Source organism: Monopterus albus, unplaced genomic scaffold (assembly GCF_001952655.1).
Source record: "Monopterus albus unplaced genomic scaffold, M_albus_1.0 scaffold4.1, whole genome shotgun sequence".
In the NCBI taxonomy this organism is placed as follows: domain Eukaryota; kingdom Metazoa; phylum Chordata; class Actinopteri; order Synbranchiformes; family Synbranchidae; genus Monopterus; species Monopterus albus.
This window is the reverse complement of record NW_018127884.1, coordinates 6,865,539-6,879,163: the sequence shown is the minus strand read 5'-3', so window position 1 is coordinate 6,879,163 and position 13,625 is coordinate 6,865,539. Positions and strand designations below refer to the sequence as shown.

General features: G+C 39.3%; 1 protein-coding gene across 1 annotated transcript in view; it reads right to left on the bottom strand.

The window, feature by feature from the left end:
* Positions 1-13,625, bottom strand: part of aldh1a2 (aldehyde dehydrogenase 1 family, member A2) — a 25,858-nt gene that overhangs the window by 3,003 nt on the left and 9,230 nt on the right. Inside the window, exons 3-10 of the mRNA XM_020609365.1 lie at positions 13,279-13,419; positions 12,800-12,929; positions 8,201-8,262; positions 7,403-7,531; positions 5,796-5,909; positions 1,819-1,921; positions 978-1,162; positions 624-788 (exon numbers count right to left, since the gene is read on the bottom strand). Coding sequence (XP_020465021.1) covers positions 624-788; positions 978-1,162; positions 1,819-1,921; positions 5,796-5,909; positions 7,403-7,531; positions 8,201-8,262; positions 12,800-12,929; positions 13,279-13,419 — 1,029 coding nt within the window. The remainder of the gene's footprint in view (positions 1-623; positions 789-977; positions 1,163-1,818; positions 1,922-5,795; positions 5,910-7,402; positions 7,532-8,200; positions 8,263-12,799; positions 12,930-13,278; positions 13,420-13,625) is intronic.

The following is a 13,625-nucleotide window of genomic DNA, read 5'->3' as shown; positions in this document are numbered from 1 at the left end:
TATATATATATATATATACACGTATGTACTGTATATATTTAATTTGTAATTCTTCACATATTATCACACATTTTATGCTGTGTCTTTTCACCAATGGTGGAAAACACTGCATTTATTTAAGTATTGTACTTAGGTACAAATAATTTGAGTATTTCCATTTAATGCTACTTTATACCTCCACAATATTTTAGAGGGAATTACTGCATTTCTGCATGCATTTGACTGCAGGTCATATACGTGAAATATCAAAAATCAAATTAATTATGTATTTTTATAGATTAAACAACCAAACAGCATATTAAGTGATTAAAATTAGCTCCTCTTCAACCAGCTAGCTAGATCATTACACTTCACATCAATATGCATCGATAATAATAATAATAATAATAATGCATCAACAGTATCATCGTACTAATATAATGAAAGGTGCAGTCTGCATAATGAAGACTTTCACTTTGATACTACTTCAGATAGTTTTGAATTCAGGACATTATCTTGAATTGAATATTTTTACATTGTGGTATTACTACTTTTACGTCGGAGCACTTCTTCCACCATTGCTTTCCACACAGGTATACATGCATGTGTTGTGCAGGGACTGTCCCTGTTCTTTATGATTGTACCTCCTCTCTAGCGATGCGCATGTCATCCCTCACATTAGAGAAAACAGTGGGTTCAATGAAAAACCCTTTCAAGCCCAGAGCTTTGCCTCCACACTCCAGCTTGGCTCCTTCGGTGATGCCACTCTGGATAAACTCCAACACACGATTCTGCTGCTCCCAGCTGATCTGTAGAGGTGGAGGACATGAAGACAGGTTATGAGAGCCCAGGACAGAAGAGACAGATAAAAAAAGAGAGAGAAACTTTTGAAAATGAAAGAGAAGATGAGACACAGAAAGTGATTAAAAGAAAAAACTTCAGTTCAAACGTTAAATTCTCTACTTTCATGAGGCCATAGATCTATTGACGTCACTCACCTGTGGACCCTGCTCAGTAGTGGGATCAAAGGGACTGCCGACTATCCTCCTCTTGGCTCTCTCCACACTCCTCCGAACAAACTCATCATATATGGGCTCCTCCACATAGATGCGAGAGCCTGCCGTGCAGCACTGGCCTGCGTTGAAAAACACGCCCTGATGGGCCTGTTCTACAGCCAGACCCACTGGCAAAAAAGATGCTTGTTATTCAATAGCTAGACAAAACCACATCCTTAAAAACTGCTCTGTTGAGATAATTTTATAACTACGAGGCTAATTGTTAAGAAAGAAATGTCTTAGTTGTGATGTTTAAAGTGAAATAATTTAGAATTCAGTCTTAGCAAAAGCTACCCTCATCACTTCTGTATATAAAACCTTCATCTTTACCTTTATCTGTGTATGGAGGGTATTGTTAGGACATTTGCCCCGCTATTTATTGGAGCTATCTAGTGCAAATCTGATCCCTGACACCTGAGAGACAGAACCCTGCTGTTGCCCGTAAAGGGTTAACAGGCCTCAGTAATTTATGGGTCTCGGCTGAAGCACCCGACTGAGTCAGGATCCATTCTCCTGATTTACAGGCTGCAGAGATCCTTGCTCACGGCTGCTGAAAGCATTTGAAAGCCACAGTACCCCCAGTTTGGTGAATCATGTAGAATTTATATGAAACCCATCCATCCACAGGTTTTCACAGCACTACAAAGCTTTTGAGCATTTAAGAATATTCATCTGATGTGTGTTTGTCCCCAGACTGGAGGGTCTAAAACAGTAAATGAAGCAGATCTCCTAGTGAGGGTGACAGGTAAACAGAGCAGTGAATTAAACATTACTAAAAACTTACAATCAGCATCTGCAAATATGATGTTGGGGTTCTTTCCTCCCAACTCCAGCGTCACTCTCTTCAGGTTGCTCTTCCCAGCTGCTTCTTGGATCAGCTTTCCGACCTAGCGGAGGAGACAGATATGAAGTTTACTTGCGGAGATGCAGGCTTGCAGCCAGATCAGTAAATCAGCTGGCGTCATTAAACAGCTAAAAGAAGGTGGTTAGTCCCAAACAGGGAATGCACAGCTGAAACATGAGTTCTGAAAACACACAGAATGAATATCTATTACAGGATTTTAGAGACAGCAAAGGGAAGATACAATGACGTTTCTGCCTGGAACTGCATCTGATGTCGAATGATGAGAAGGAAGATAGCGGTTGTGTGGGTGGTGTCCTATGGTCTAACTGACTGAGAGGGACGGGGGATGTTTTGTGGAAATGATCCTGGTGTGTCAACATGGAAGCCGACAGGAGATTTTCCTAGTTTTTTTTTTCTTGTCTTCCTGTCATCCCTATTTCCACTTTACTCCTCATCAAGAGTGATGATATCATGTAACAAAATTAAGACTAATAAAGAAAAGATTTTGGAGCAGCACTCCTTGATAAGAGTTGTGGGAAAATGTTTCTCAAAGGGGAATCACATACTCGCAAGTTGTAGCTTTTTATCTATGAATCATACAATTTTACATTTTTACAGTTCAGAAGTAGATTGAAGGTGAAGCCGGCAGCTGGTTATCTTGGTTTAGCACAAAGAGTAGGAACATGGAGGAATAGTTAGTTTATCTCTGTCTACATGTAACAAAATCCACCTACCAGCACTTCTGTTATATCATGTTTGTTTAATCTGTACTAAAGCTGAAATTTAAAAATGACAAGATGCGCTTTTATGAGCTTAATGTGCTTTTAGTGAGTTTTACACAATGCAATATAAAATATATAAATTGGATTTAAGTGGGTTAAAACAAAGTAAAATAGATTTTAGAAGATTAAAATGAGCAACAATAGAATAAGACACAGAGCAGGTAGACAGCAGTTTTCCCATGGTTCCAGTGTTTATGCTAGGCTAAGCTAACTGTCCTTATATTTAGTGTGCAGGTAGAAGAGTATCATTCTTTTCAACCTAACCCTTGACAAAAAAGCAAATAACCATATTTCTCACAATACCTAACCTTTGCTTAAGACTGAGAGGAAATGATGTGGGTTTTTCTCCTAAAGAAGCTCGTAGGAATATTTGACTAATTCCTGATACAAACCTTCATTTATAGGATGTTTTAAGTCATAAACATGATTATCAGTGAGTGAACTGATATTTTGATCATTGTCATGGAATATTGCATTAACACGTCAGATAACAAGCCTGAGAATCCCCACGCTTCTCTCTCATAACCTTACGCCCTGAACAAGTACTCATCTTCCTCTTACTCATACATTTTCTGGGAAAACTGACGGGATATAGTGTAAAAATTCCCTCTGCAACTGAAAAACCCCACCATCACATGGAAAAGACTGATCTTTTGTCACAGTCTTCTCTAGTGTCTGAGTGACTTCAAGTTACCAAGATATAATAGAAAACAACAGAATAAAACAGAATCAGCTGCCGTGCTGTGGCCGGTACGAAGCTGTACAAAAACAACACAATACTTGATTTTGTTGATGTCTTTCATTTGCCACACAAAGTGGCTGACTAAGGAGCGGTTAGGGTGTGTTTATTCAATGGTAAAGAAAACATGCTGGGATGCTAGTCCCCTTCATGTGGAGTCACAGCTACATGTGAGTCAGTACAAAAATGAGTTGTGGTCCTGTAATCCACCTGTAGCTACATCACCATCTTCCACCCTGTGAGGAGATGCTGCATTGGCTAGGATCCCCCACCAGTGCTACTACACTGTGGTGACTCACTGTCTGGGCATCAACATGCTCTTACACCACTGGCTCATTCTCCCAGTAATTGAATCCAGATCACAGGAAACAACAGGAAAACCAGTAAAAAAAAAAAAAAAGAGCCACTCACAAAGGAACTGTTCTATCAGGATAAGATAATAAAACAGAAGATGTTTGTGCTTAAAGGTGCATTTGTGCAGACTCTCATTTAGTTCACGTACACATGCTGTTTGTGTGTATATGTGTGTGAGTGTGATAGAGAGAAGGAACGGCAGCAGGAAATTGTGTGTTTTATGTTGTCCTATACACAGGACAAATATTTTATTTTCTCATGATAACTATAGCAATATTAAAATCCTAAAATACTTTGGACCAGTTCCCACTTTGATCATCTCTGATTAGTCTATTAAGCAATTATGCTATAGAGCTTTAAATTAGCATTTTAAAAAACAAACATAGCCATACTAACACACAAGAAAATAATAAAATGAAAGGAATTAAATTGGTTAAAAATAAGTGAGCTAAGAACAATACTAAAAGACTACAGCCGTGCTAAGGGCTCTGTGAGGCTGCACTTAGGCACAGCCATGCTTTGAGCTTAATGTTAACGTCAGCATGCTAGCATGCTCACAATGATGTTGCTAACATGCGGGTACATTATTCATCATCTTAGTTTAGTGCTAATTAGATGCTTACCCTCTGTAACTGGTAGGAATAGTCATTAGTAATAACTAATGTCATTAGCTTATCTGGAAAAATAAAACTTTTGGTCAGGTGCTGCCAATAAATAAAAATCTAGAAACTACCAAATGATGAAAATTCATCCAGAGTGGGTCTTAATGTATGTGGCAAATTAATCCCATAGCTGCCAAGACATTTCATTAAATAACATAAATATGAATGTCATGGTGGCACTAAGAGAAAAGCCAGCGATCACCTGAATCAGTAGGATCCATCCTCTGGGGATCAGAAATGTTGTTACAAATTTCATGAAAATCAATTAAATAATCGTTGGCAAACTTCAGTCTAGACCAAAGTGGTGGTTTGACATATCGACCCTAGTGACAGAGCAGAGCTAGGTCAGATTAAAACCTTCTTCATTCACATTAAATATTTTAGGAGTTATTTAAAGTGTACCCTTAATACTGAGATGTTTTCTACATCTCATTATATTGTGTGCAGTCAAATGATGAAGATACTGGAAAGCAAACAATAGCATGCATAAAAGAGACAGTTGCTTCAGTCTCACACTGATTCAGGTTTTAGGTTAAGATGAACATTTCTCACTATGCTGTCTAATTTTGCTTTTGCTCTGATGTCTGTCTGGCTTCATATCAGGGGCATTAATCTGTGCTAGGCACTGCTTCTCCAACGCACTGCTTCTCCAACGCACCACCAGAGCCAGAACAGACATCTCCATAAACTACAGGACTAATCCAAACATTACATAAACCTGGCTCATTCACCAAAGATACATGTAAAATACAGGCTGGTCACATCAAAACATAAATTCTGCATAAGAATATCTGTAAATGGTTTTGCCAGAGGGGTTAGTTTGCAGTTAGAAATAACAGATGTTCTGCAGATGATCTGCAGAAAAGGAATCTGCTGTCACTCTGGCTCTTTCCTGCAGCCGAAGGAATGCGTTTGGACTGCAACACCTTACAGTGCTCAGCACCTAACATGGTATGTCCTTGAAGATTCAGCTTTCAATTAAGTGCTACAAGGGTTTTTCTCCTGTGTGTGTCCTGATACTAAGTTCGATGAAAGGCACTGTGGAGGTACATTAATACAGCAGAAACAGTGGAGGGAACACAGGAGAGCAGCAGTGTTTTCAGAGAGATGTTTGTAAATTCACAACAGCACAAATACAAGCATATGTCCAAGAAAAAATCGGAGCCTCCTGTCATGAGGAGTAATTACAGGGCACACAGCTTTTGTCAGACCCCATTTGTGTTTGTCAGTTAGACTTCAATACAGGCACACAACATCCCCTAATTACCCAGCCTGCTCTTGTGCTCTGCACATGTTGGTCACTGTGTCACTTGTGTTCGCTGACAAAAGCGAGCAGTAGGCAGCTGTTGATCTGAGCCACTTTACTAGAGAGAAAAATACCTCAGTTGATCCTGTGAAAGCCACTTTGTCTATGCCCATGTGTGAAGCAATTGCAGCTCCTGCCGTTGGCCCGAATCCTGGCAAAATATTGATGACTCCTGGTGGAAACCCAGCCTGTCAAAACAATATGAGAGGAAACAAGCTTTAGCGGAGATGACAACAGAGCCAAGCAAAACCACAGGCAGTGTGGGGGAATCCGGACCCAACCCAACCTCCCTGCCAGCAGAGAACGGCGAGAACATCAAAAAGAAGAAGGCAGACGTAGACAGATAGTCTCCAAAAAGAGTCGAGGCCAGACAGGGCAGGGGGAAGACATGGAGGACATGGACTCTTAGATTTGTCCAGTATTATTAGGTTCACAGTATGTACATCATTAACTCAGCACCATTTATACTGTCACCTATATTCAGTGCTAATTCTGACCGTCCTCTGTCCATTAGTACAGCCAGTCTCTGTTTAAACCAATATGTTCAGTTCGGTACTAAACTGGCCCTACACAATCACTGCTATAAGCAAAATGGGAACACCAGGAAAACCCTTATTTCATCTTGGGAATATTCATGCATTTTCCAAGGTGTTAACCCTAGTGCTAACTTTTAGCTACTTTTGTTGTGTTATGTATTTACCAAATGACTCCAGACACAAACAGTGTATGGGTCCTGTAATGAGGAGCTCACTGATAGTATTAGTGTTGGATTTTATTATGACTTTAACTGCCAGCTGTAGTGCATATGCAGCCATTCTGCCAACAGTTTGTTTTCACTAAGGGGGTAATATCCTTGATGTCAGAAATTTCCGATATCTTTGACTCAGACTAACGAGTTAGAGGATGATGTGGATGGCTTTTCCCTCAAAGCTGCTTGTAATTATGGTTTAAATGATAAGATTGTATTTGTGACCTTGACAGTTTTTTCACAAGCTTTTAACAAGGAACTAATGTACTGTGTATAGAAGAGCTGACAACAGTGTGCTCAGTCACCAGAAAGGGGAGCTCTACTGCTAAAAGCTACTGAATTGGTCAGTAGCAAGGGTGATTCAGTTCACTTTGAATATACGGTGTTAAAGACTTGTTCTTTTGTCATCTGAGTCCTTATGAAAACACATGTCTGGGTTATCCAGAGCGACCAGAGCACTGTTCATCTATGTCATCAAAAACATGTTGCTGTTAAGTTTTTAAAGTGGAATTTTTATTTATGCCTTAAAGGCCACAAACGCACTTGTATTGCTCTCCACTGTATTTGGGTAGCAGTAAAATCTCAGAGATACATACCACTGTGAGAAACCTGAGGAGATTTTTTTGTGATTTTTGTGAATTGAACCTTTAAAATCTGTTAGCTGTGTTAATCTAAGGGTGGAAATTGGGATTACAGTTAGAAAAGTGACACTTATGTGTTAAACATTTGTTTGTTGTCGCCTTGTGGTTACACAGACATGGGACGATCCAAATAAAGCGAAGGCCAAATTCAGAGAGAACACTGTGTTCTTGGCAAAGTAAAATCTGTAAATTATTCTGATTCAGTGAGTTATTTACATTGGACTGTCCAAATAAAATGTTGGCAAAGTGCCTTGTGAACACACTGCAGATGGCAAAGTGATTCCTCTGTTACCTCCTTGACAAGAGCTGCTATGTAAAGGCAGGTGAGTGGTGTCTGCTCAGCAGGTTTGAGGACGACAGTGTTTCCACAGGCAAGCGCAGGGCCCAGCTTCCATGCTGTCATCATCAGAGGGAAGTTCCACTGTGCATGACACACACACACACACATACATCGGAAAAAGACATCATACATCTGACTGACACACTGGGTGGTCACAAGTCAAGTTCAATAACTCATTGCTCTTAAGTCACTTACTCTCATTTTCACTCTGTCTAAACACAGTCAAGTGAGAAAATGTTCTCGGCACTTGTACAGTATTTTCTCTTCCCACAGTACTCTGAGAAGGCCGGGAAATTGCAACACGTGTGCAATAGACCCATATCACTGTACAACGCACAGGCCTGTGTTATTTCTGCTTTACCCAGGAGCCCATGGGGCTCAACACAGAACCACACACTTTCTGCTCTCTTGCACAATCAACAGTGTCTCTTTCTCCTTGATCTTTTCCTCCTTTCTCACCATTCTCCTTTCCTCAAACTCACAAGGTTAAATCCCTCAGTTCACTCTTCTGCTTCTCACTTCTTGTTCCCTATTACTCAAACTTACTATCTCAGCCATTTTTGGGGTTTACCAGCAGGATTTACTCAAATAAACAGTGACTGTCAGGGAATTACTTGGAAACACAGAATGTAATTTGACAAACAGGCAAGACTTAAAACCACCAGTGTCTCGTTTAAACTCAACCAATGTGTGCTTTTATGTCAATTTGCATCTATCATGAATGTCACTTGTAGGAAGGATTGTACTCACAGGGATAATTTGTCCACAAACTCCAATGGGCTCATATCTGGTAAATGACAGATACTCTCCATCTGCGGAAGAACACGTGTGCACGCAAGCACACACACAATTACACACAAAGAGAAAACAGACTTATTCATGTTGGGTTTTAGCTTGAAAAATACCTCACACATGAGATGAAATGTCACCATCTGATAACCTCAGTGTTGTTGACTCAGAATGTTAATTTGTAAATTAATCCACACGCAACATTCCTGGTTACTTAACCCTAGTGAGAGATTACATTTCACCACTAACACAGGCGTGTGTGTAGCTGTTTTAGGTCATAGAGATGGGTGGTATGCTGGAAAGGTTTGGTCATTCCTCTTGCATTAGCTGAGTAAAAGGAAGTACTTACTGGGTGTGTGCCATGCTTGTTCATCATCCACAAAAACAATTGATTTTGAGAAATGTGTGTATAAATTTGTCATCAGCTGATGAAACATTGTGTAATGTTGCATTTGGACTGGAATGATAAATGTAACAAGTCAGACAATCATTGTCAGTGGGATACAGTGAAAGTATGACAATAGACAGAAGATTGCAGGATGAGATACAGCTGAGCTTCTCATATGTCAGCTCCTTTTCTATAATTCCAAAGTGGATGTTGGATCTTTCAAAACTGTTATTGTTTGCAGAATGAAACTAAAAACCTATTAGACATGAGACTTTCAGGGCAGACTCAAGTACCTGCAAGGGTTGTTTGAAAGTATGACGCCTACACATGACTTATATTTCAATTTGGAACAGGCAATGTAAACTACACCGAAATGTGTAGCCAAAGGTGCTGCACATAATGACACTCCCCATTCATTACAGGCTGTGTATCAAATACATTTAACACTGGCATAATGTGAAATATGACTAGATGCCAAGGGGTTGCTGTTCACAGATATCCTCCACCTCACCCAGACAGGTGAACAAATATGATTTCTGACAGCCTTACATCATACAGGCCACAGGAATACCTCGGCTTATTTTCTCTGAAAATCTTCTAGAGGAATAAAGCTTTAACCAAAGCCCTGGGAAAATGCTCGCCATGGTTGGTTTGGCAGCAGTGTACAAGAGAAGCTTTGAGAAGGACAATACAGTGGTATCGGGAGGTTTCCCATGTCCTCTCTCTTATTCTTTTTTCTTTTTTTGTGCTTCCTAGTGAAACAGACAGCCAACTTTCCCTGTTCCACCCCTAAATTCAATCGCTTCAGAGGGGCGACACTGGCGGCAGCCTCCTCAGGACAATAAATGTTACTGTTTGAAAAGACTGATTTGATACCTTACTTTGCTGAGTATAAGTGTACTTTTTTACTTTTTTCTCTCAGCTAATAATGGCAAGCCTCTTAAAATGGCTGTAATCAGTATTTTTTATAACAATGGGTCAAATGATCAAATGAAATGTTTAATTTAATTCAAACAATTCAGATAATTTATAGTGGCTTTGCAGTTTCCCTCAGCACTAAAATGTTAGTCTTTATCATTAAATGTGTTAAATAAAAAAATATATTAAGTTAAAAGTTTCATCATTTAAATGTTTTATATTAACACCTGATCAACATAATGTGAGTAATACTCATGAACCCACAAAGAATTATCACCCAACTTTGCTGTTCCAGACAGTTCAACTCAGCACTTTAGTATCTTTCAGCTCATTGTTTTGGATTTGTGGCCCACAACTTTACTGTTTTGGTTCACTCTCACCATTTACATAGTGACATTTATAGGCTGGTGTTTTAAAAAAACAATTCAGATAATTTATAGTGGCTTTGCAGTTTCCCTCAGCACTAAAATGTTAGTCTTTATCATTAAATGTGTTAAATAAAAAAATATATTAAGTTAAAAGTTTCATCATTTAAATGTTTTATATTAACACCTGATCAACATAATGTGAGTAATACTCATGAACCCACAAAGAATTATCACCCAACTTTGCTGTTCCAGACAGTTCAACTCAGCACTTTAGTATCTTTCAGCTCATTGTTTTGGATTTGTGGCCCACAACTTTACTGTTTTGGTTCACTCTCACCATTTACATAGTGACATTTATAGGCTGCTGTTTGAAAAACAAACAAACAACACCAATAAAAACTCTAAAAACCCCAGCAGACAGACAAAGACAACTAAAGAGCCAGACACAGCCACTCCAGAAGGTATTCAGACCCCTTCACTTTTTGCAACCTTTATAGTGTTGTAAATAGATAAATAAAATTAAGCTACATACAATAACCCATAATGACAAAGAGAAGTTTTGTTAACTTGTTAAAAATCAAAAATGGAAATCTCTCATTTAAACAGGTTTTCAGACCCTTTCCTGTGACAAATCAGATTGTGATCACTGCATCATTCACATTTCCTTCACATATGCTCTATGCCACTGGTACCTTTCACACAGCCACACCCTACCATATCTTTCTTTAGAGTTAAATATATTCAAATTTGAACCCTCTGTGTGTGTGTGGACTCTCTTCCTTGTTGCAAACCCAAGATAAGTTTGTAACAGCCTCCAAAAGGCCAGAAAAATCACTTATTGTTAAATGCCTCTGTGTTTACTGTCCTAACATAATGGGCTCTATTTTCCTGAAACAGAGTGCAGCAGTAAACTAGTGTCTACTTTCCAAACACAAGGCACATATGGGCGTCTTCGATAATGTTTTGCAATTTTGGTGACCACAGGCACAGCACACATTTGTGTGCAGCCAGGCCTTACTGAGCGCTTTGTGGAGGGAGGAATGCATCATGAGCAGGTGGAGTCGGGGCTGGCTTTAGTTATGTCCAAACAAATCAACTCCTCTCATCCCCTTTAAGGCGGAAACCTGACTTTGATGACGCTGATGTCATGACATGGAAGCATATGAGAGGAAAGACTATTTCCCTGTATCTTCTTCTCCTGCCAGTTTTGTATTCCATTCCTAAATTATGATGACAAAACTGTTATTGTAGAAGTACTGGATGCTTTTATCTGGCTCAAACCATCACAGAATGCAAAAGCAGACACGATGTATATCCCTGTGGTCAGTGGTGGAAAGTAACTAAGTACATTTACTCAAATAATAAAGTACAGTTTTGAGATATCTCTACTTTGCCTGAGTATTTTTATTTTCTGTTACTTTGTACTTTGATTTCACTACATTGTAGAGGCAATGTTTTACTTCTTACTCCACTACATTTATTTTATAACTTTACCAGCTGCAACATTAAATGTGATGTAATACTGTTTGACCATATTCATATGCATATAGTTACATGCTGGGGACTAGTTTATTTATCTCATTTGAAAATAATCTTTCTAAATTTTCACACATATTTCATAATTCAGATAATTTCACAATTAGCTATCCAGAGTGATGCAGATAGATTTTGGGGTTTAAAGGTTGATTTTAAGTTAGGTGTAGCTTTAAAGAACATTTGGGTACCTGATCTTGTGATTCCCAGCATACGCATTTGTCAGGAAAATTACAATGCACCTATAATAACAGGTGGTCTGAGCAGGTGTTATTGGTGTTGCTATTTCAGGTAAAATGTGCTCCAGAATTGCACTGCACTACCTAATCAACTGTGCCTCTCCTCCCACCTCAGCGTAAGTGCATTCATTCATGACAGGAAAATGCCAAACACAATGCACAAAAATATGGACATGGGCCTGAGGAAAACTGCATAAGGAAAGTCTGAAGCTTTGTAGGAATTGTACTGGGAGGAAAATAGAGCCTAAACAGTTGTACCAACAAACTAAATCTACTGAGTAAGTAAACAAGACTAAGAACCTTAACCAAGCAACCAATTTTTGTTCCCCAGTAGTTTTTATTACTTAGAGAAGATCCAGTTCAGTCAATGCCCAAGTATTTCATTTTGGTTAAATGTCAGTGTCAATATGTGTTAGCACAACAAGCTTGGTGTTTAAACAGTACAATTCATAGGCAACAGCCAGGAGCAAACACCCCCTCCCTCTGGGGTAAGGGGTACAAGTTCAGTGACGATTCAGTAAGTTCCTACAGTGTAAAAGGTCTATTTGTGTACTTCAGTTTCAGTGAAATGACCTAAAGGCAGATTGGTGATGAGTTGGAATGGTGATGGGAGATTACAAGAAAAAGAAATGGTTAAGAGGATGACAGTAGCAGACTTTGAGCAAAAAAGCATGTTTGTGTGTGGAGATAAACACAGAGGCATTGCCTAGGTAAAATGTCTGGTTTGTTGTTAGGGCTGGATAGCCATGTGTTTAGAGGTTAAACAGGACTTCAGTGAGTTGACTGGCAGGGAAGATGTCACATTTCTGCAAACAGCTGTTTATAAACTGCTCATACAGTCTCCATTAACAGCGGATTTTGTTGCACGCATGATTAATGAGCATTGTGGTCACTGCCTCGACATCCTCTGCTCAGCTGCATGTGTGTGTATGTGTGTGTGTGTGTGTGCGTGTGTGTGAGAAGCTCAGCCCTGCCCTTGTGTAAACAATGATCAACACAGGGAATAGTACTGTGGAAAAGCAATGGGGAGCCTTTCAAGTTCCACCGGATTAAGTGTATGGAAAGTTCCAGGTTACGGCTCCATTGTGGAAATCTGCTAATAGTAGAATCTTACCCATAGGCATGGAAGTGCCGTGGATCTTGTCTGCATATCCAGCATAGTATCTCAGTGTCTTTATGGTTCCTTGGAGGTCCAAAAACAGGGTGGGCAGGAAAGGCTTCCCACTGTTAAGTGACTCAATAGTCTGAAGAGACACGGGGGAGACGTTTGAGAAATATGTGATACAACCTTGTGATCCTCATGTAATTCCATACTGTTCCAGCCTTTACACTCTCCCTTGGGTGAAATGTGACACTAAGATAACACTAAAATACAAATACAGCTCCTAAGTTACAGTTATATATTCTCTTTTAAGGAAAGCAAGTTTATTTGTATTTCCAAACACAGAGACAACTCAGAGTTGATGATGTAAAACACATTAATGACAGGGAAAAGAAAGTGATTCTGTTTCACTGCAGTTACAGCAGTAAATAGCAAGTGGCTGAGAGGATTTTTGTTATTATATCATAAATGCTAATATTCCATCAACTTACAGCTAAATACACGCTGTCTCTCTCCACCAGGTCAGCCAGTTTGGATAGCAAGCGACCCCGCTCAGATGCATCCATCCTTCTCCATACGGAGCCCAAAGAAAAGGCGAGGCGAGCTGCCTGCACTGCTTTATCAACGTCAGCCTGTGAGGGAAACATAGTAATAATAGACTGATCTTATATTGCACTTCTTTTCTTTATTCTTTGGATACAGTTAGGTTACTTAAAGTATCTAAAAGTAAAAGCGATATTTCTAGTAGTAGTCAGAAGAAAAATGGAAACTGAATTTCTATTGTCAAACTATTCAGTGGCTGAAAGCTACTCAAGAAATATAGTTTATGTTGTTTTTT